The 24,360-nt window shown below is 38.4% G+C and overlaps 1 protein-coding gene across 4 annotated transcripts in view; it reads right to left on the bottom strand.

Annotated features, from left to right (window-relative positions):
• LOC144577408 (uncharacterized) overlaps positions 1 to 24,360 on the bottom strand; it is a 107,545-nt gene that overhangs the window by 74,373 nt on the left and 8,812 nt on the right. For 3 of the 4 annotated variants that reach the window (XR_013521210.1, XM_078334912.1, XM_078334911.1), the window contains exon 2: positions 19,720 to 19,825. Coding sequence is in view for 3 of the 4 variants with exons in the window: in XM_078334912.1 (XP_078191038.1) it covers positions 19,720 to 19,825 (106 nt within the window). In the remaining variant the exon portion in view is untranslated. Of the gene's footprint in view, positions 1 to 10,616; positions 11,331 to 19,719; positions 19,826 to 24,360 lie in introns of those variants that run through there. The other variant, XM_078334913.1, reaches the window with a different exon arrangement.

Below are 24,360 nucleotides of genomic sequence, written 5' to 3'. Positions count from 1 at the left end.
AGCGCCAGCATGGTACCCGGCACTTAGCACTTCATAACGTCCCATCATTACTACTGCTATTAATATTATATTAGAATTTTTACTGGATAAAATTGAATGAAACCAGTACTTCTGCACCATCACTTATCTTCACACAGTAGAAACTAAAAGATATTTTTTAACAAATTACAATATGTTGATGGCTTTTTACTGCTAAGGGGCCCTTAGTTCCTATACAGGTGCTATCAGAAACTACAGGTATTGTCTTGATATCCAAAATGTACACAAGAATAGTGAAAGAACAGAAAGAAGCAAAGCCCATCATACAATAAAAAAGGCAGAGAAGAGTCTAATCTGTGAGAAAATGCCTGCACCAACAAATAAATGTTAAACTTATTGAAATATGAATGATTATAGTTTAAAAATAGCTTATTAAACAATTAATACTAATAAGGAAGTAGTTTGTTTCTAATTAATTTTCTAGGAAAAGCTGTTAAACATAGGTTCTCAGGTAAATGTCTTAACTTGGAGAAAAGGTGTCTAACAATTATGGCTTCAAGTCAGGTACATTAAATTTCAAATAAACACTTTGAATTTTGACATTTAAATTACTTTTGCTAACAAATAATTTCCCTAGCAACCAAAACTTTCCACATGGGAAGGAAATACATCACTAAAACTTACACTATTTCTCCCATCCCACGGTTTTACACAAACATTATGAAACGGATTACTGAAAGCTAACAACCCACCAGGCATTGCACACAATCATTATAAATATGTCGTGTTCCCTTATTCCCCGCCCCCCCAGGAAGCAGGAACAGAGCATCTTTGGTCCCTGGACTCTAGAATTTTAGAAGTGAGTACACTAACATCCACTGCATGCTTTAAGACTTTTCTCATGGTTTTATTAACAAATGGACATAAAGCTGAGGTTGAGAAGAAGAGAAGATGGCGCTATAAGAACAACTCACGATTGCAGCTCCCAGTGAAAGCGCAGAGGATGAGTGGACGCTGCATTTCCAGATGGATCTTTATTACCCACAGACCAGGAGATTCCCAGGTGTAGGAGCCCCATGGGTCACCAGCATGGCTGTTTTGGCCAGCGCAGTTGTTTCGGCCGGCGCTGCAGCTCAGCGGCACTCTGTACAAAATACACTGGTTTGGTTGCCCTGTTAAACCAGCAATTGAAGATCTGGGAAGGCAGATTAGCACATTCATCTGATTAAACAGGACTTAAACATAAAACCAAGCCAGGAGATTCCCGAGCAGCAATGTTGTTTCAGCCGGTGCAGTGGGTGCCACATGGGACATCACACAGATCCCGGCACCCTTTCAGCACGCAACTGGAACACCTGGGAGAGAGTCAACCGTTCAACTTAAAAAAAAAAAGGGCTCTGGCAGGGAGCCAGGTCATCAGGCTTGGCAGGTCCCACCCCCCACAAAAACAAACAAACATAAAAAAAACTGCAATTGGAAACGCTCAGGGTTGAGAGTTTCACAGCAAGCACAGCTGAACCCAGGATGGTGCAGCTCGGTGGGAGAGGTGCATCTGCCATTACCAAGGCACTCCACTCCTACGGAGGTACTTTGCCATTGCTGATGCAGCCTGCCATTGCCCAGGCAACCTGCCAAAACTGAGAGAGTCCGCCATTACAGAGGCGGGCCACCATCGCCACTGCAGTTCTAACCACACCCATATAAACAGGACTGCAGGGAATTACACATGGCAGCAGGGCAGAGCCCACGGCAGCAGGGCGGACCCCAGAGCAGCTCCGTATAGCCTCAGCAGGCAGGCAGTGACTAGACTGCCTCCTTGCTGGGCAGGACATTGCAAGGGATACTCATAAATAAAGCCCTAACTCCCTGGGAGAGAGCATCTGAGGAAAAAAAGGGGTTTTATGAGTTCTGCTGCAGCAGACTTAAACGTACCTGCCTAGCAGCTCTGAATGAACAACGGAGCTCACAGCTCAGCACTTGAGCTCCTATCAAGTACAGACTGTCTCCTCAAGCAGCTCTCTGACCCCTGTATATCCAAAGAGTCACCTCACAAAGGACTGATCAGACTGGCATTTGGCGGGCATCATTCTGGAACAAAGATAGCAGAAGAAGAAACTGGTAGCAACCCCTACTGTTCTGCAGCTGCTACAGGTGTACCCAAGGCAAGCAGGGCCTGGAGTGGACCTCAGCAGTCCTACAGCAGAGGGGCCAGACTGTTAGAAGGAAAACTAAGAAACAGAAATACTTCATCATCAACAATCCAGATGTCCACTCAGAGACCCAATTGGAAAATCAGCAACTACTCAGACGACAGGTGGATAAATCCAAAAAGATGGGAAGAAACCAGCGCAAAATGGAGGAAAACACCCGAAACCAGAACACCTTGCCTCCTACAAGGGTCCACAACTCCTCACCAGCAAGGGAACAAAGCTGGTTGGAGAATGATTGTGATGAAATGACAGAATCAGACTTCAGAAGGTGAGTAATGAGAAACTTCTCTGAGCTAAAAGAACATGTTCTAACTCAATGCAAAGAAACTAAGAGCCTTGAATAAAGATTTGAGGAAATGATAACAAGAATGGACAACTTAGAGAGGAATATGAGTGAATTGATGGAACTGAAAAACACAACACGAGAACTTCGCAAAGCATGCACAAGTCTCAACAGCTGAATTGACCAAGCAGAAGAAAGGATATCAGAGGTCGAAGGTCAACTTAATGAAATAAACGAGAAAGCAAGATAAGAGAAAAAAGTGCAAAAAGGAATGAACAAAGTCTCCGAGAAATGTGGGACTAAATGAAGAGACCTAATCTACATTTGATAGCTTTACCTGAATGTGATGAAGAGAATGAATCCAAGCTGGAAAATACTCTTCAGGATATTATCCAGGAAAATTTCCCCAACCTAGCAATCCAGGCCAATGCTCAAGTCCAGGAAATACAGAGAACACCACAAAAATATTCTGCAAGAAGAGCAACCCTAAGGCACATAATCATCAGATTCAACAGGGTTGAAATGAAGGAGAAAATGCTAAGGGGAGCCAGAGAGAAAGGTCAGGTCACCCACAAAGGGAAGCCCACCAGATTCACAGCAGACCTCTTGGCAGAAACCTTACAAGCGAGAAGAGAGTGGGGGCCAATATTCAACATCCTTAAAGAAAAGAACTTTCAACCCAAAATTTCATATTCAGCCAAACTAAGCTTCATAAGTGAAGGAAAAATAAAATCCTTTGTGAACAAGCAAGTACTCAGAGATTTTGTCACCACCAGGCCTGCTTTACAAGAGCTCCTGAAAGAGGCACAGAAAGGAACAACCAGTACTAGCCATTCCAAAAACATACCAAATGCTAAAGAGCATCAACAAAAAGAAGAATCTTCATCAACTAATGGGCAAAACAGTCAGCTAGCATCAAAATGGCAGTATCAAATTCACACATAACAATATTAACCCTAAATGTAAATGGGCTAAATGCACCAATCAAAAGACACAGACTGGCAAATTGGATTAAAAGCCAAAACCCATCGTTGTGCTGTATCCAGGAAACCCAACTCACAAGCAAGGACACACAAAGGCTCAAAATAAAGGGATGGAGGAAGATTTATCAAGCAAATGGAGAGCAAAAAAAAAAGCAGGAGTTGCAATTCTCATCTCTGATAAAATAGACTTTAAAACAACAAAGATCAAAAGAGGCAAAGAAGGACATTACATAATGGTAAAAGGATTGATACAACAAAAAGAGCTAATGATCCTAAATATATATGGACCCAATACAGGAGCACCCAGATATATAAGGCAAGTTCTTAATGACTTACGAAGAGACTTAGACTCCCACACAATAATAATGGGAGACTTTAACACTCCACTGTCAATGTTAGACAGATCAACCAGACAGATAATCAACAAGGATATCCAGGGCTTGAACTCAGACCTGCAACAAGCAAACCTGATAGACATTTACAGTTCTCTCCACCCCAAATCCACAGAATGTACATTCTTCTCGGCACCACATCACACCTACTCTAAAATTGACCACATAATTGGAAGTAAATCACTCCTCAGCAAATCCAAAAGAACTGAAATCATAACAAACAGTCTCTCAGACCATAGTGCAATCAAGTTAGAACTCAGAATTCAGAAATCAACCCAGAACCACACAGCTTCATGGAAACTGAACAACTGGCTCTTGAATGTTGACTGGATAAACAATGAAATGAAGGCAGAAATAAAGAAGTTCTTCAAAACCAACGGGAATGAAGACACAACATACCAGAATCTCCGGGACACATTTAAAGCAGTCTCTAGAGGAAAATATATAGCAATAAGTGCCCACATGAGAAGAGTGGAGAGTTCCAAAATTGACACCCTATCGTCAAAATTGAAAGAGCTAGAGGAGCAAGATCAAAAAAACTCAAAACCTAGCAGAAGACAAGAAATAACTAAGATCAGAGCTGAACTGAAGGAGATAGAGACAAGAAAAACCCTTCAAAAAATCAATAAATCCAGGACCTGGTTTTTTGAAAAGATCAACAAAATAGACCACCAGCCAGATTAATAAAAAAGAAAAGACAGAATAACCAAATAGATGCAATAAAAAACGATAAAGGGGAAATCACCACAGATTCCACAGAAATTCAAACTATCATCAGAGAATATTACAAACAACTCTATGCACATAAACTAGTAAACCTAGAAGAAATGGTTAAATTCCTGGACACTCGTTTCCTCCTAAGCCTAAACCATGAGGAAGTCAAAACTATGACTAGACTAATAACAAGGTCTGAAGTCGAGGCAGCAATTAAGAGCCTACCTCACAAAAAAAGCCCAGGTCCAGATGGGTTCACAGCCGAATTCTACCAGACACACAAAGAGGAACTGGTACCATTCCTACTGAAACAATTCCAAATAATCCAAAAATAGGGAATCCTTCCCAAATCATTTTATGAAACCAACATCATCCTGATAACAAAACCCAGCAGAGACTCAACAAGAAAAGAAAACTTCAGGCCAATATCCATGATGAACATAGACACAAAAATCTTCAATAAAATACTGGCAAGTCAATTGCAACAGCACATCAAAAAGCTTATCCATCATGATCAAGTAGGATTCATCCCGGGGATGCAAGGCTGGTTCAACATATGCACGTCTATAAACGTAATTCACCACATAAACAGAACCAAAAACAAAAAACCACATGATTATCTCAATTGAAGCAGAGAAGGCCTTTGACAAAATTCAACAGCCCTTTATGCTAAAAACCCTCAATAAACTCGGTATTGATGGAACATATCTCAAAACAATAAAAGCTATTTATGACAAACCAACAGCCAATATCATACTGAATGGGCAAAAACTGGAAGCATTCCCTTTGAAATCTGGCACTAGACAAGGATGCCCTCTCTCACCACTCCTATTCAATATAGTACTGGAAGTTCTAGCCAGAGCAATCAGGCAAGAAAAAGAAATAAAGGTTATTCAAATAGGAAAGGAGGAAGCCAAATTGTCTCTATTTTCAGATGACATGATAGTATATCTTGAAGACTCTATCATCTCAGCCCAAAAGTGCCTGAAACTGATAAGCAACTTCAGCAAAGTCTGAGGATACAAAATCAATGTGCAAAAGTCACAAGCATTTCTATACACCAATAACAGACTTAAAGAGAACCAAATCAAGAACCAACTGCCATTCACAATTGCTACAAAGAGAATAAAATACCTAGGAATATAACTAACAAGGAACATAAAGGACCTCTTCAAGGAGAACTACAAACCACTGCTCAACAAAATAAGAGAGGACACAAACAGATGGAGAAACATTCCATGTTCACGGTTAGGAATAATCAATATCATGAAAATGGCCATACTGCCCAAAGTAATATACAGGTTCAATGGTATCCCCATCAAGCTACCAATGACCTTCTTCACAGAACTGGAAAAAACCACTTTAAACTTCATATGGAACCAAAAGAGAGCCCACATAGCCAAGTCAATTCTAAGCAAAAGGAACACAGCAGGAGGCATCACACTACCAGACTTCACACTATACTACAAGGCTACAGTAATCAAAACAGCATGGTACTGGTACCAAAACAGAGATATAGACCAATGGAACAGAACAGAGGCATCAGAGGCAACGCAACATATCTACAAACATACAATCTTTGATAAACCTGACAAAAACAAGCAATGGGGAAAGGATTCCTTGTTTAATAAATGGTGTTGGGAAAACTGGCTAGCCATGTGCAGAAAGCAGAAACTGGACCCCTTCCTGACACCTTACACTAAAATTAATTCCAGATAGATTACAGACTTAAACATAAGACCTGGCACCATAAAACCCCTAGAAGAAAATCTAGGCAAAACCATTCAGGACATAGGAGTAGGCAAGGACTTCATGACCAAAACACCAAAAGCATTGGCAACAAAAGCCAAAATAGACAAATGGGACCTAATCAAACTCCACAGCTTCTGCACAGCAAAAGAAACAGTCATTAGAGTGAATCGGCAACCAACAGAATGGGAAAAAATTTTTGCAGTTTACCCATCTGACAAAGGGCTGATATCCAGAATTTACAAAGAACTCAAACAGATTTACAAGAAAAAACAAACAAGCCCATTCAAAAATGGGCAAAAGATATGAACAGACACTTTACAAAAGAAGACATATATGAGGCCAACAAACATATGAAAAACTGCTCATCATCACTGGTCATCAGAGAAATGCAAATCAAAACTACATTGAGATACCATCTTACGCCAGTTAGAATGGCGATCATTTAAAAATCTGGAGACAGCAGATGCTGGAGAGGATGTGGAGAAATAGGAACACTTTTACACTGTTGGTGGGAGTGTAAATTAGTTCAACCATTGTGGAAGACAGTGTGGCGATTCCTCAAGGACCTAGAAATAGAAATTCCATTTGACCCAGCAATCCCATTACTGGATATATATCCAAAGGACTATAAATCATTCTACTATAAGGACACATGCACACAAATGTTCATTGCAGCACTGTTTACAAGAGCAAAGACCTGGAACCAACCCAAATGCCCATTGATGATAGACTTGGACTGGGAAAATGTGACACATATACACCATGGAATACTATGCAGCAATCAAAAATGATGAGTTCGTGTCCTTTGTGGGGACATGGATGAATCTGGAGAACGTCATTCTCAGCAAACTGACACAAGAACAGAAAATGAAATACTGCATGTTCCCACTCATAGGCAGGTGATGAACAATGAGAACACATGGACACAGGGAGGGGAGCACTACACACTGGGGTCTATTGGGGGGAATAGGGGAGGGACAGTGGGAAGGGGGGGAGTTGGGGAGGGATAGCATGGGGAGAAATGCCAGATGTGGGTGAAGGGGAGGAAGGCAGCAAATCACACTGCCATGTGTGTACCTATGCACCTACCTTGCATGTTCTGCACATGTACCCCAAAACCTGAAATGCAATTTAAAAAAACCTGAGGTTGAACCAGCCAGGCATACAACATCAAAATATAAAAGTGGATATAGCTTTCCTTCTGAGTCACAGTGCTGATGTGCATAGACAGCCTATGCTTGGCCATTCCTTCCCAGCAACAATGAGTTGTCTCTTTGTCTCTCCCAACTCTGGCAAGAGATGGCTCCATTCATTAATCTTGAGTCTATAACGTTACCCATTCTGTGGCTGTACATTCTATTCTGCCCATGTTTTTCCTCTTGTCAGGCCCTCTCCTCCATTCTCTCTGGTACCCAGAGCCCACTATGAACTCCCCCTTGCCTATATCCTTTGTAATGCAGCTGCTAGCATTGTGCCACAGATCAAGGAATCTTGAGCACAGAGGCTTAGAGGAGGGAAAAACGCTTCTATTCTCCTATCAGGCCTCTGGGAGTTTCTGGAGCATAGCTATTAAGGGTATATCATTAGGCCAGGCACGGTGGCTCATACCTCTAATCCCAGCAGTTTGGGATGCTGAGGCAGGAGGATTGCTTGGTTTCAGGTATTAAAGACCAGCCTGGGCAACATAGCTATCCCATTTTTACAAAAATCAGCAAAATTAGCTGGATGTGGTGGCATGTGCCTATAGTCATGATGCATACCATACCAGCCCGGGCTACAGAGCAAGACCATCTCTCTTTTAAAAAAGTACATCATTAGCCTTACAGTCTAACAAAAGAAAGTTAGACAAAGGTTTAATTTTTCTAGACTTATTTTGTAATTAATGATGTATTCAAAAATAAGATAAATAAGAAAATTGCCTTTGAAGTGAAATTCCCTGTAGTAAATGGTTATTTACATGAGACTTGCAGAAAACCATTTCTCAACATCTCCATCTGAACAGGAATGACCACCACAACATGTTCCCTTAGCTCCTGTAAGCTTGACACCACCCCATTGTCCAGCAGGAGAGAGTAAAAGCTGATTTGTGGTTTTTATAAGTGATATAACTAAACCTTGGTTGCATATATATTTTTGCTCACAAAATCTCTGAACCCAGCAAGGATGTTGGTATTGGTTTTCCAATTTTCATAACTAATGACAAATCAATTCATTTCATTCAGCTGAGCCTCTTGACATTCACATCTCATGGTAAATCATGGGAGTGGAAGACAGGACCACACTTGGTTCCTTTGTATTACATCCTTCAGTCTCCAAGAGGCTTTCCTGACTGTTCAGATGACTTCACTCCCTAGCCTCCTTAGCTATTCACAGGTAAACTTGGTTTGCAAGCGTACACCCACAGTCATTGATTCAGTGATTCCCAGCATCACTGACTTAACTATACTGACTGTCTCTCCTTTCATCACATTGTAATTTGTCAATCAATTTTATCAAACAATCAGTGTGTTATTATTTTACTCTGTACTGACAAAAGCTGACAATGTTTTATCCTCTCATTTTTTTTTTTTCTAGTGGTCCAAATAAGAATTTGGATTAATACTACTGGCGTGCTAGCTTCCATTAATGTTCTCTGATGTCACTTGCAGAACCTGATAAAATCTTCATATGCTCTCACAAGCAGATCTATACATGGTATATACAAAAGAACATACTAGACCATACATTTATGATTAGCTTAATCACATAATTCTCCAAGAATTATAAACAAAAGAATAAAAGCAGAGATTAAAAATGAAATAAAAAGCAGCATTGTTTCCCATAAGCATTTAGTAGATAGACACTTATTAGCATACCAAGAGACAAAGAAGATAACAAAATGTGACTCAGGTCTACACTGTCAGAGATGTGCAGTCACTGACAAATCACAGATACTCATGATGTGAGGCTTCCCCAGTCCCTGCTGCAGCTGATGGGGAAACTTGCATAGGGGTAAGTGTCATTTAAAAAGGAAAGGTATTTTTTTGTCCTTAGCAGTGGTAATATCAATAAATCAGCTTTCTTTTGTTTAGTGAAAATCACCTGGCTGAAGAAATTCTCACCTATTTGGTGGAAAACTGTGTCTGGTCATTGTTAACTACAATGCACAAATTTCTAGTTGAGATGTTCAGTGTTCTGTTCCACAGTGTATTGGGTCTTCGTCTGCTCTTATAAGTAGAAGAAAATTTTAAACAAAGTTTAGCTCTAGTCTGTACTGTCTTTGAAAAGTACTGTAAAACTGTAACACCAGACTTTAGGAAAGGTACCATCAACTATCTATCTTGACTGTCTAAAAGCTCTGACTGATGTGGACTTACTGCTAAAAGGAATGGATGTTCCCCCTGTCAATCTCATAGTATTCCATGGTGTATATGTGCCACACTTTGCTTATCCAGTCTATCATTGATGGGTATTTGGGTTGGTTCCAAGTCTTTGCTATTGTAAATAGTGCTGCAATAAACATAAAACATATGTGTGCATGTATCTTAATAGTAGAATAATTTATAATCCTTTGGATATATACCCAGTAATGGGATTGCTGGGTCAAATAGTTTTTTGGCCAAGATTTGATTTTTTTGAGGTTGAACCAGCCTCTAGTACTTAAAGGCTTATTTAGTTTTAACTCTAAGAGTAACCACTTTGCATGTCATATCTAAGCTATACTCAAAGCCAAGTGACCTGCACAAGGCAGTGCACTATCTTCTTTGTCACTTGCAAATCCTATTTTGAATCTAAAAACAGAATGAAATTTCTGAAATGAAATAAGAAACGCAATTTCTTATTCAACTTTGCATCCCTAGCATCTAGTATAGTTCTTGGCACACGTTTTATTGGATTGAATTTTTTAAATATAGAGACAGGGCATCACTTTGTCACTTAGGCTGGAGTGTAGTAGCATGATCATAGCTTACTGCAACCTCAAATTCCTTGGCTCAAGTGATTGTCCTGTCTTAGCTTCCCAAGTAGGTAGGACTACAGGTATATGCCACCATGCCCAGCTAATTCCTTTCTTTCTTTCTTTCCTTTCATTCTTTCTTTTGTTTCCTTCTTTCTTTCTTTCTCTTTCTTACTTTTCTTCCTTTTTTTTTTTTTTTTTTTGTAGAGAAAACCTCTAACCTATGTTGCCCAGACTGGTCTCAAATTCCTGGCCTCAAGTGATTCTCCCTTCTCAGCCTTCTCAAAGCACTGGGATTATAGGCATGAGCAATCATTCTGGCTGGATTGAATTTTTATGAAATTCTATGGATTTATCAGTATGGGATATTTACCTATTGTTGAATAAAGGAAGCTAGCCTTTATGTGACTTAGATTTCTAACTTGAGCTATATCTATGGACAAGGTCCTGTTAAACTCTTCTGTTTTCACTTTGTAAACTGAATTTGTTGGTCAAGTCACTGAAAACAGGTGAACCCATTAGTGTTCCCAGAGAAACACCGAGGAGTGTGTCACTGCATCATCCCACCATTCATTCTGTGCCCTGTCTCCATTTCACACAGGGCAGGCTTCAGCTGAGCTAGCAAAAAGCACCAAAGCCAATACCAGTTTGTTTTCCCACGCCATATTGTAAATATGTCATGTTCTTAGATCTGTAGATACTAAAGCACATTTTTTTTAAAGCCAGTATGTAGTTGTTATGGTTTGGATATTTGTCTCCCCCAAATCTCATGTTGAAATATGATCCCCAATGCTGTAGGTAGAGCCTGGTGGGGGGTGTTTGGGTGATGGGAGTAGATCCCTCACAAATGGCTTGGTGCCCTCCCCATGGTAATGAGTTCTGTCTCACCCTGTTAGTTCTTGCAAGAGCTGGTTGGTCAAGGAGCCTGGCTCCCCATCCTCTCTCTCTTGCTCCTCCTTGTCCCTCTGTTGCTCCCACTGTCACCATGTGATGTGCCTGCTCCGCCTTCACCTTCTGCCATGACTGGAAGCATCCTGAGGCCCTCACCAGGAGCAGATGCTAGCGCCATGCTTCCTGTACAGCCTGCAGAACAATGAGCCAAAGTAAACTCCTTTTCTTTATAAATAACCCAGACTAACAGAATAATCATTTTAAAAAGCAGTTGATTACTGAAATATATAGTTAAGTGTAATATTCATCTGAGGATGGAAAGAAAGTCATGTCTTTAGAAACCTGGTGTGTGAAATGAACTGTGTTGGATGCTTTCCCCAATAATTTTCTTGTTCAATTCCTCAATATAAATCTTTGAATTGGGGATATTTCCTACCTTGTTAATAATAAAACTAAGGTTCATAAAGCACCATTAATTCACTCAACAAATATTTATGAAGCACTTGTTAAGTTCCAGGCACTGTTCTAGTTACTGGGAATATAGCAGCAAATGAAACAAAATCCTCAGGAAATTTATACCCATGTTCATGTAGCTAGTAAGTGGATTTACATCCATATCTACCAGATCTCAGTATTCATTCTTGGTTCACTACACGTGGCAACTGGAATGGAGGATCACAATCAAAGATGACTGCAATATTTGAGTAACCTAAATAGATGCTATCTGGTCCCACCTCAGCTGCCTTCTTCACCAAAAGAGAATAGTACCAAAAAAGTGAAAATACTTCAGTTCCTGATTCTAAATTGTCTTTTTAAACAACGAATGTGTATTATTTTAGTCATTAAAAAGCATACTGTTAAAGATCATTTTTCCTGTTTATTTTTGTTGTGGTTTTCATGTTTTTTTGTGGTTAGTTTTTGTTGGATTTTGTTTGAGACAGGATCTTGCTCTGTCACCCAGGCTGGAGTGCAGTGGTGCAATCACAGTTCATTGTAGCCCCAACCTCCTGAGCTCAGATGCTCCTCTTGCCTCAGCCTCCCAAGTAGCTAGGACCACAAGCCTGTGCCACCATACCTGGATATTATTACTCTTTGTAGAGATGGAGTCTCCCTATGTTTTCCAGGCTGATCTTGAACTCTTGGCCTCAGGTAATCCTCCTGTGTTGGCCTCCCAAAGTGCTGGAAGTACATATGTGAGCCGCTGCATCCAGCCCCTTTTCCCTCTTTAGATCTTGAAGAATATCATATTTTCAGTAGTTAGCAAGGAGTTACTCCAAGTCTGTCAGAGGATGCTAAACCTCATAGACATGAAGTCCAGCTACTTCTACCATCCCTATACTCTCGTGATATATGACCCAAATAATAACTCAGGGCTGATGCCCCTTTACTATATTACATGGTCAAAAGCCCCAAGCTGTAGTTTCTCTGCTTACTGCATACCCTACTTAGCATTTTTCCCTTTCCCCCCTGCTCCTTCTTTTGAATCCTCCCCGCGAAGACTTCCAAACCTCCTCCACATGTGCTGCTTTCTCTCTTCCGACCCCTGCCATGCTCCGGACCCCTTTCCTGGCACTCATGGTCTTATACTCTGATCATAAATGGCTTGTCTTATACTCTCTAATAAAGCAATTCTGAAAGGACGAGAATGGCTTCCTTATGTATCTCATAATCAAAAAGTGAGCAGTAAGTATTTTTTAATTGAATTGTGTTATTTAAAAAAAGTAAACCCATAATTATCTTTACTTGGGTGTTTTGAACTGCTCTTTTAGAAAACCAGCTATTTTCAAAACCACAAAGAAACTTGCATAAAAGCCCCATGTTGCAGTTAATTTGAATCTGTAGGAATATAAAAGAGGATGTTAGTTTGACCCATAAATAATGATTTATCACCTATACCGTGCAAGGAATTATTCAAGGAGAATTGAAGGTCACAGTGAAAAACCAAATGTACAGTCAAATTTGCAAGGTGGTATAAAACAATTCCACAGCAAATTAAGAGATGGTTGTCAGCAACTCAGATTTAAATTATGGATTTGGGGAAATAAAAATGATCATTCTCATTTAGGTTCTCATCAGAAGTAAAATTAGAAGGTTAGTAAAATTTTAAAAGCTAGGAGTTCCAAAACTAGCAATGAAATGAAACTAACCAAAAATTTACATTAAGGCATTCTAGTATAATGTTCATTAATAGCATCATGGAAGAGAATTATGGAGCAGTAAATATTAGCCATTTCATAAAATTTGGCATTTCATTTTACTATATAACTACCCTATAAATACTGTTGAAGCTGAGAAAATGTTATGTAGTAGAATGCTACTTCTATAAACTATGACAACAAAAATTCTCTTACAAATTTTATTTGGCTGTGTCTATGAAGAACCTGAGTTCCACTCCACTGTTGTCTGCATGGCCCTGGACACACTATGTAACTTGTCACAGCCTCCATTTCTTTAATGTCACTGACTGCCAGGATAGTGAGGACCACATGAGATACAATGCATATGTGTTAGTGAAAAATTAGGTACCATACCAAAATTATTTTAATTTTTTAAATCTGTTTGCATTATCAAGCTAATATTTTATTACATCAAACTTGGGTTTCATTTTTAACTATAAATAGATATTCACTGCTTGACACATTGAATAAAAATTTATATCAAAGAACAGAAAGTAATAATAAAATGGTTAGTAATACTATAGCCATATTTTAGCAATTTTCCTCTCCTGAATGAACTTGAGCTCTATTTTACCTTATTTAGATGTCACTTAGCAAGTGAATCTGACTGTTCATCTATGCAAGTACATACACAAGATGTTTCAAGCACTAAGTGGACCCCAGAGCCCATCCTCATTCTCATCAGGCTGAAGGAAAAATGATCTGAACATTTTTTCTTTGGAGACTACTTTCTCTTCTTCTTCCTTCTCCTCCTCCTCCTCCCTCTTCATTCCTTCATTTTCCTCCTTCTCCTCTTCCTCTTCCTCCTTATTCCCAGAAATGTAATGTGTATACTAAAGTCAGAGATTGGAAAAGCTTCAAGGGACCTGAGGAACCATCTAGGTACTCTTAAGACTTGGAAATTTTAGCCCCAAAAGGTATAGGACTTGCACAAGATTATACAGCTTATATAATTATGAGAAATCTAGTTTTAGAAGCATAAAATGTGCATAATTCCTGTTACAAAGAATTACCCAGACCTGGTGTCACATTCCTTTAGTCTCAGCTAAGTGGGAGACTGAGGTGGGATCCCTTGAGCCTAGGAGGTTGAGGCTGCAGTGAGCTGTGATTGTGCCACTGCACTCCAGCCTAGGTGACAGAGCAAGACCTCCATCTCAAAAAAAAAAAAAAAGAGATCTTTATATTCAAGTCCAATATATGTACAAATTATTTTGCCTTATTCTTTCTCTCATGAACATTTTTTAACATTAAAAAATAATAATTTTTATTCTCGCTTTTCTGCTAGCTCAATGTAATGGTAAGAGAACCGGACTACACCTCAAAACTCCTGGCTTGGACCTGGCTCTGCTTATTACTATGCAACCTTAGAGAAGTCATGAGATTCTTGCACCTGTAAAACTAAGATGCCTGCCTTGATTACCTCCACACTGCAACAGGTTAGATAATGAATAGGAATATTTTCTGTATATTATACAGTCCTGAATGAACACAGGCACTCTTGTTATATATCCTGTGATGTCCAGAAATGTTTTTAAAGTTTAAAAGGGAAAATTATATTATACATGCTAGAAATAAAACAAACTGAGTTCTATTTAAAAATGGAAGAGTGCTATCAGCAAGATAGTGGAGTAGGACACTCCAGTCATAATGTACAGACCAAAATGTCTTTACAGGAACTCCAGGAACTAGTTAAGAAGTGACAATACCCCAGGTGAGCACAAAGCTGAGAACAGCTGCGTTGAAATGAAGGCAAGCCATTGCTTCCTACCTGCAATTGCCCCTCACCCAATTTCACTTAGCCCAGCACAGCTGGGAGAAAATGCCCAATTTGTGGTTTCTCCTCAGGAGAGAAAGAGAATATGGGAGTGGAACATGCATATAATGTTCCAGCTTTTCAGAAGCTGATCAAGGGACTGGTTTCTTTCTTGCCTAACAGTCCTGATGAAACCTGCATACTCTGGGTACCTAGGAGCTCCAAGAATAAAAAAGAACTCATGGCTTCCTTACTGAAGGATGAGAGATCTGCAGCACCACAGTCAGAAGCCAGCACAGCTATCAGGAGATGATGCTCAATTATTGGCTTGAAAGAGTAGGGTGCAATGTGCATCTAATGTTCCAGCTTGCAGAGGGTGTGGGGGCTGCCTGAGGGACTGGTTTCTGTCTCACCTGGCTCTGAGTGGTGAAAGAAATGGCATACTTTGGATGCCTGGAAGCTACAGAAAGCAAAGAAGAGTTTAGCAACTTGTTGCAGCACCAACAACCTTCAGTACAGCAGACAGGCACCAGAGACGGCAAGAGATTACAAGCTCCTGAAAAAGAAATTCACAGACCTCTAACTGGGAAATTACATGCACAAGGCTAGAGAAGACGCATCTCCAGAAAAAGTTTGAGAGGCCCTCATAATTCTGATGCAGGCTGACTGATGAAGATCTTCCCCTTCTCTTGAAGGTACTCAATAAAGCTACTCAATAAAGATACAGAAAAGTGGCTTGTTTTTTTAAATTCCCAAGTCTCAGGGAAAAAACAAAACAAAACACAAGCAGCCAGGCACAGTGGCTCATGCTTGTAATCCTAGCACTTCGGGAGGTGAGGTGGGCACTTGAGGTCAGGAGTTTGAGACCAGCCTGGCCAATATGGTGAAACCCCGTCTTTACTAAAAATACAAAAATTAGCCAGATGTATTGGCAGGTGCCTGTAATCACTGCTACTCGGGAGGCTGAGGCAGGAGAATTGCTTGAACCAGGGAGGCAGAAGGTGCAGTGAGCCAAAATCACGCCACAGCACTCTAGCCTGGGTGATAGAGCAAGACTCTATCTAAAAAAAAAAAAAAAAAAAAAAAAAAAAAAAAAAAAACCATAAGCATATGAATAAACAGGGAAACATGCCCCAAATAAAGTAACTAAATTAACCTCCAGAAACTGACCATAGGAAAATAAAGATCTATAAATTATGTGATAAAGAATTCAAAATAGCCACATTAAAGAAGGTCAGTGAGCTTAAATACATGGGCAATTGAATGAAATCAGGTAAACAATGTATGAACAAAATGAAAATATCAACAAAGAGGTATAAATTTTTGCTGATTTATACCGCAGCAGAGAGAGAAAAAAATGAATGAAACAGAAATTTTAGAGTTGAAGAGTACAGTAACAAAGTTGAAAAAAATCACTACACCAGTCCAACAGCAGGCTCCAGCAGAAGAAATTATCAGCATAAAGACAGGTTATTTGAAATTACTGAATCAGAAGAGTAAAAAGAAAGAAAAGAATATTTTATAAGTATAAGATGTTTTATGTAAGCCTATAGTAACCACAAAGAAAATACCTATAAAAAATACACAAAAGAAAAAGAGAAATAAAATACATCACTACAAAACAATCAATAAAACAAAAAAAGAAAATAGCAAGAAAGCAAAAGGAGAAAAGAATTACAACTCAGAAAAGTATTAACAAAATGGCAATAGTATGTTCTTCCCTATCAATAACTACTTGAAATGTAAATGTACAAAACTCAATCAAAACAGTGGCCAAATGAATATAAATCAAGACTCAACTATACATTGCCTATACAAAACCCATTTTGGACTTAAAGACACACAGAGTGAACAGAAGGAAAAATATATTCAATGCAAGTCATAAACCAAAAAAAGCAGGTTGGCTATACTTACATGACACAAAATAGATTTTAAGTCAAAAATTCACAATAGACAAAGAAATAGTTATTCACAATATTTATTAACAAACTCACAATAGACAAATATTTTTATAAGGGTAAAAAGGTCACTTTACACAGCATTACAGCACCAAAATACATAATGTAAACACTGGCAGTCCTGAAGGGACAAATAGCAAAATAATAATAGCAGGGGACTTCAATAACTCCTCTATCAATGACGACTAGGATACCCAGAAATAATATCAGTTAGAAAATAGTGAATTTAACATTATAGACCAAATAGACCTAACAGATATACAGAACTATGCACACAGCAGCAGCATACTCATTCTTTTTAAGCACATACAGAACATTTCCCGGGGAAACCACATGTTAAATCACAAAACAAATCTTAAATTTTCGAAGACTGAAATCATACCAAGTATCTTTTCCAACCACTATATCTAGTTTCATTAAACTAGAAATAATAGTGTAAGGAAAACTGAAAGTTTCACAAATAGCTTGAAATTAAACAACACACTCAAACAACAAATGAGTCAAAGAATAAATCTCAAAGAAAATTAGAAAATAATTTTAGACAAATGAAACTAAAAATACAACATGCCTAAACTTACTGGATTCAACAAAGCTGTACTAAGAGGAAAATTAGTAGCAGAAAAATCCTACGTTAAAAAAGAAAAAAGATCTCAAATCAAAAACCTAACATTACACCTCAAAGAACTATAATGGATTTAGAGCAGACTAAACCCAAAGTTAGCAGAAGGAAAGAAATAATAAATATTATAACACATATAAGCAATATAGACTAGAAAAATAATACAAAAATTAACGAAACTAAGAATTGGAATTTTGAAACAAGATTTACAATATTAACAAGACTTTATATGCATTAATCCCAGCTTTTCCTAACAAATCCAAGAAACTGAAACCATATGTTTATCCCCATCTTATAGAAGGATTAATTGAGGCTTACAGAAGCAAGGCAAGTTACCTAGTGCCTCACACAACTCATAAAAGGAAAAGCTAGGGCTGGGTATGGTGGCTCACACGTGTAATCCCAGGACTTTGGGAGGCCGAGGTGGGCGGATCACCTAATATCAGGAGTTGGAGACCAGTCTGCCCAACATGGCGAAACCCCATCTCTATTAAAAATACAAAAAATTAGCCAGGTGTGCTGGCGGGCGCCTATAATCCCAGCTACTCAGGAGGCTGAAGCAGGAGAATCGCTTAACCTCAGGAGGCGGATGTTGCAGTGAGCCGAGATTGTGTCACTGCACTCCAGCCTAGACAACAAGAGCTAAACTCCGTCTCAAAAAAAAAGGAAAAGCTAAGACTGCATCCCAGGTTTGCCTGATCACAAAACCTGTCCTCTGAACCACTATATTTCTCTACTGCAAGTAGATTTGTAACCAAAGTGTCATGTAGTTGTAATCATAGAGTATGTATAGTATGTAGCCTTTTTAGACTGGCTGTGTTTACTTAATATGTATTTAAGATTCCTTTGTATCTTCTTGTGGCTTGCTAGTTCTTTTCATCAATAAATAATGTTTTATTGTATGAATGTACCGCAATATGTTTATCCATTTATGGAATGAGCAATATCTAGGTTTGGAAACTATAAATAAAACTGCTATAAACATTTATGCTATGGTCTAAATGTTTCTCTCTCCCCCCGCCGCCCACTGATATGTTGAAATCCTAACCTCCAAGGTGATGGCATTAGGAGGTGAAGTGTTTGGGAGATGAGTAGGTAATGAAGAAGCCCTCAAGAATAGGATTAGTGCCCTTACAAAAGAGACCCCAGAGAGTTTGCTTGCCCCTTCTACCACGTGAGAACACAGCTAAAACATGCTGTGAACCAGAAAGGAGACTTTCACCAGTCACCAAATCTGCTGGCACCCTGATCTTGGACTTTGACTTCCCAGCTTCAAGAACTGTGAGAAATGATTTTTGCTTGTTCATACGCTACCCAGTTTCTGGTATTTGATTACAGCAGCCCAAAACAGACAAGAACAATTAATGTGCAGCTTTTTGTATGGATGTAAGTTTTCAACTCATTTGAATAAACTTCAAGGAGCATAATTGCTAGACCAGCTAGACATGGACAATTTGGGATTTTTAACCATTCTAATAGGTGTGTAGTGGTACCACACTGTTGTTTTAATTTGCAATTTCTTAATGACATATTGCTAAGCATATGAAAATATATTATTTTTACACATTTATATATTATTTTTGGTGACATTTCCATTAAGATCTTTTGCCCTTTTTTATTGAGTTGGGGTTCATTTTTCTAATTTTTTTAGTTTTAAGAGTCCCGTCTGTATTTTTGGATGTAAGTCATTTATTAGATTATTAGTTGATTATCTCCTGGATCTGGAAAGGAAGGAAGGAAAACAAAGGGGAAAAGGGATTCTCTATAGAATATGGATTTTTCCCACAAGAGACTTTACAGGGCAATTTGAAGGTATGTTAAGGAAATATATTTTGGGGTAAAACATTTTATTTTCTTCCTTGTTATACCAGAGTCAGATTGGAAAGTAAGTCACGGTATACAGAGTTAAATAAAACCCATCTGATGAGAATTATGGTTAGTAGGGCATGATTTCCCAGACTCCTTAAATAGGAATTTGGGCAAGATAAAAAATCAGAACTTAGTCCTGATGTCTTTACTACCGTGTTAGTCACATTAGGCTATGCTATGTTACGGTACTACTGATCCCTCATACCTTCACAACCAGAGTTAATTTCTCCTTTGTTGTTCTCCAGGCAGTGACCCAATGATTCTGATAACTGCTTTCCATGTGGAGATTCAGCTGTCCAGGCAGTTTTGATCTGTGGTTAAACAAAATCTCAATACATTCTCCATAACATTATGCAGGAGCTATTTTCTGCTTGGGTTTAAAAGTAACAGTTATCATTTCAGCACACATTTTTTGGCCAGAACTGGTCACAAGGTCTTCTAATAACAAAGAGTGAAGATGTATAGTCTCTCACATGTCCAGGAAGGAAAAGACACTGAGATATTAGTAAACACTACTAATTCTACCACACCTTGGAACTTTAGCTTCCATATAACCACCTTGGCTAATTTGGCCTCTAGTAGGTCATTACCTTTTTGCCTAGCTCTCCAAGTAACTTGGTCTTTCAATTTCCCAATTTCAGAATCCTAAGAGTAGAATTCCTATACTCGGTGTCCTTCAGCATTACCCAAAGCAGTAACCATTAAATTTAAAAGAAATTGTGGTGTGAATGACTTCTCACTTTAAGACTTAAACATTATAGAAGATCCTGGGACAACATTTACTAACCACCTAAAGAAAAGAGATTCTACCAACAAATGTATTTTTCTGGCAAACTATCTTCATCTTAAAGGCAGGGAAAAATATTTAAAAACTTACAGAATATAGAGAAACTGACCGGGAAGACAGATCCAGAGAACAATAGAGGGAACAATGGCATTGGGACTGTAGTGGGAGGCTTAAGAAGAAAGTAGCTATGATTTCTAAGAAGGACAGAGCAAATGATATGAATCAGATTAACACTATAATAGCATATATAAAGTAGAATTCCAAAATATAAGATTAGAAACATAAGAGTGGCTTCAGAATTCTAGTATGTAACCATGAAGATTAGATAGAAGAATGGGAATCCCAAAGTAGAACTGTTTACAGTCGTCCAGAAATTAATTTGAAAATCTATTAAAAATTATGTATTAGATGTTTTTCACTTACAACACATTTATCACATATACTTGTTATAAAAAGTAAAATAACCCAGTACAATGATGTATAAAGATAAAATCATCTCCCTTTTTGCTGCTTCCCTAACCCCAACTCCATAGCAGTGCTTACAACATAGTATTGTGACACCCTCCTTCTCCTTGTTCATATGTGTAAATTTAAGTTAATATATTTGTATCTAGGGGTGCATGGGTTGGTTGGTGGCTTCTTAACAAAAGTGAATCATAATACACACATTAGCCTACAACTTGGTCTTTTTCATTTAATAGGATAATAATCATCTATGTCAGTATCTATAAATCTAGGCATTTTTCTTTTAAAATACGTGCGTGCGTGTGTGTGTGTGTGTGTGTGAGAGAGAGAGAGAGAGAGAGAGAGAGAGAGAGAGAGAAAGAGGAGCACATAGCCACTTATAAACTTAGTTTACATAAGTAATATAACCCATATGCTGGGGAAGTAAAATTGGTACCTTTTTAATGGCTTATACTCTACCCCTTCCATCTCCACCTATAATTAATCCCCTGATTTTTCCAGGTAACCATGGTTTACAACCTGGTGAGCATGCTTTAAGAAGTTTCTACATCTTCGTATAATTATATGTAAATATATGCACATAGAGGTGCTTTAAGGAGGGGCACTGTCAGCTTGCCAAAAGTGAAATTATCTTATATACCCTCCTATATATCTTATATTCCCAATAACGATATATGATGGAAATCTCTCTAAATCAAATGCTAATGAATTCATTATGTTAATGGACTTATCACATTTCATGGATGCAATATAATTTATTCAACCATGATACTATCAGTGGAAGTTTTTTTTTTTTTCTAGTTTGGGGACAATATAAACATCTTTCTACAAGTATTCTCACATGTTGATGCTTTTTATAATGTAGTTTTCTAGCAATGGAATTGGTGAGTTGAAAGTGGGTATTTTTTTACTTTAATAGATATTTTCATACAGCCTATTTAGAGTATTTATATACAATTCATTTATTATAGATGTGTGAGTCTACTTCTGGATTCTATTCTTTCCCGCTGATCTATATGTCAATCCTTAAATCATTAACACAATACTTTAATTATTACAGCTTCATAGTAAGTTTTAAAATCAGCTAGTATGACTGTTTCAGGTACTATCTTTTTTTCAAAGTAGTTTTAGCTGTTCTAGCTTCTTTGCATATTAATGTAAATTTTAGAATCACCTTATCAATTTCCACCAAAAAAACCTTCTGAAGTTTCTACTGGAAGCACATTGAATCACATAGATCAATTTAGAGGAAATTACTATTTTAGCCATATTCAGTCTAAGTATATATTTCAATTTACTGAATATAGCATTTTTTTTTTTGCTTACTGAAGAAGAGGTAGGGGCCTGTGTGGGTGAGAGGCAAGGAGGAGGGCTGGCCGCTCCCCCCGCTACCAGCCTCCATCCCACGAGAAAAAGAAGGGGTAAGCTACAGCCCCTCTTACGTCCACTTTCACCTCCATCTGTTTTGTTTCCAATGTGGAGCTGCCATGGACTGGCAGAACTGTGACAGCTAAATCTGCCCCTGGCCACCCTTGAGACCCAAGCTGTCATGATGGGGGAGGGCAGCTCATTTGCTACAGCTGTCTCCAGGGCACATGTGGGACTCTGCAGTCTGGGAATGCTGCGGGCCCCTACCTCAGGGTCCCCTTTGGAGAAGGTTCACACTGCTGGGTTGCGGACCCCACAGGGGCTCGGGTGTTTATCTTTCTGTTTTTATATATCTTTTCATTTTTTTAATATAGTATATCTTTTCACTTATTGAGGTCATCTTTAATTTCTCTCTGGAATGTTTTATAGTTTTCAGTGCCTTGATCTTGCACATATTTTGTGGAGTTGATTTTCTTATTGTAAATGGTACAGTTTAATATCAACTGCTAACTGTGCATGGTTAGTTTATAAAGATACAGTTGATTTTTGTATATTCAACGAGTTCTCTTCATTCTGGCTGAAGGGAATATGAATTATTCCTGGTTCTGTGTGTGCTCTTACAATTGTTTGTATTACAATTCCAGTAAATGCTCTTTCCTTGGCAGTTGTCCAACCTGCTGAAGGTTCACCCTCTACATGCACATTTTGTGTTCAGTCAAAAATCCAAGCAAACTCCCACACAGACACCTAGAACTCTCTGTTTATCTTTTCCCTCTCTGCAAATTCTAGCTCTCATGGCCTTCTCACAATTCTCTGTCTCTTTAACTCGGAGAGACTGGGGAGCTTTGTTTGGGTTCCTCTTCTGTGTTCCAAAGTCTGGAAACTGTCAACTGGCAGAAATCTTGGATGAAGGTAGGGCTCATCTCTTGGTTGCCTTCTCTCAGGAATTAAAGTCCTATATTTTCTGCCAGTGTCTGATAATGGTTGTTCCCTATAGTTATTCCTGGTTTTTAGTCATTGATGGAAGGAATATTACTCCCATAGGCCAAAAGAGGGAATTCTTCCTCTTTAATTTTTCATGTAATAAAATGTGTGGACAGTTTTCCTGATACTCAACTATATTTGCAGTACTAGGAAAAACCCTACTTGGTCATAGTTTATTAATCTTTTTATATAAATCTGAAATCTATTTGCTGACATGCTATTTAGTAGTTTTACATCTAACACTTAGGTTTTGGACCACAGATTTTTGTTTATTGTATTCTCTATTAACTATATAATCATGTTTTGTTATTAAAGTTTTGATGGCTTCATAAAGCAGACTGGGAAATAGTCCATATTTTTCTTTCATTTCAATTATTTCAATAGCGTTAAAATTGCTTGTGTTAAAAAGTTTAACTAGAACGGATCAGTGCAACCATCCTCTCCCTTTTAATGATATATCTGAAATTATCTTTCTAATCCCTTTTATGGAGGTTGGTCTATTCAATCTTTCTATTTTGAGGAATTAATTCAATTAATATATATTTCCAGAAAGTATTCCTTTCATTTAGGTTTTAAAAATTGCTCTTATAGAGTTTCACAGAATATTTTCTCTATGTGTGTTAATTTGCAAGTTCTATTTCGCTTTCCATTGATAGTTATACTCCTTTTCCAGGCCTCATAATATAGATGTTGTTTTAATATTATGTGAGAAAAACAGATACCAAGTAATCCCTCCAACTGAGACATTCTATTTCCCACCTTTCCTTTCTCATTTCTTCTTTCTCCCCAGTATCAGGTCCTTAGGATGCTTTCAGGTCCTCGATCGCTCCTAATCCATTCTGGGGAGTCTGTTAAGATTTATTTGTAATTTAGTTTAAAATTCTTCTCAATTGTTTTTCACAGATGGAATGTGTAAGTGCTCTATTCTTTAAATTCTTGCAAATATTCTTCTTTGACCCGACAAGCAAATGATCTTTTGGCAGGCAATAGGCTGTGCTATGGTTTGACTGTGTCCCTCAAAGGTCATGTGTTGGAAACTTGATCCCCAATGAGAAGGTGTTAGGAATTGGAACCTTTAAGAAGTGTTTGGGTCACTGGGGTTGGGGGGTGGGGAGGGGAGGGCACCACCCTCATGGATGGATTAATGCCATTATCAATGGGAATTAATGCCATTATCATTCTTATTGCCAGAGTGGCTTCCATATAAAAGGACAAGTTCAGCCCCCGTCTTGCTCTCTATTT

This window comes from Callithrix jacchus, chromosome 8 (genome assembly GCF_049354715.1).
Source record: "Callithrix jacchus isolate 240 chromosome 8, calJac240_pri, whole genome shotgun sequence".
In the NCBI taxonomy this organism is placed as follows: Eukaryota; Metazoa; Chordata; class Mammalia; order Primates; family Cebidae; genus Callithrix; species Callithrix jacchus.
The sequence above is the reverse complement of the archived record's forward strand: the minus strand, read 5'-3'. Positions and strand labels throughout refer to the sequence as shown.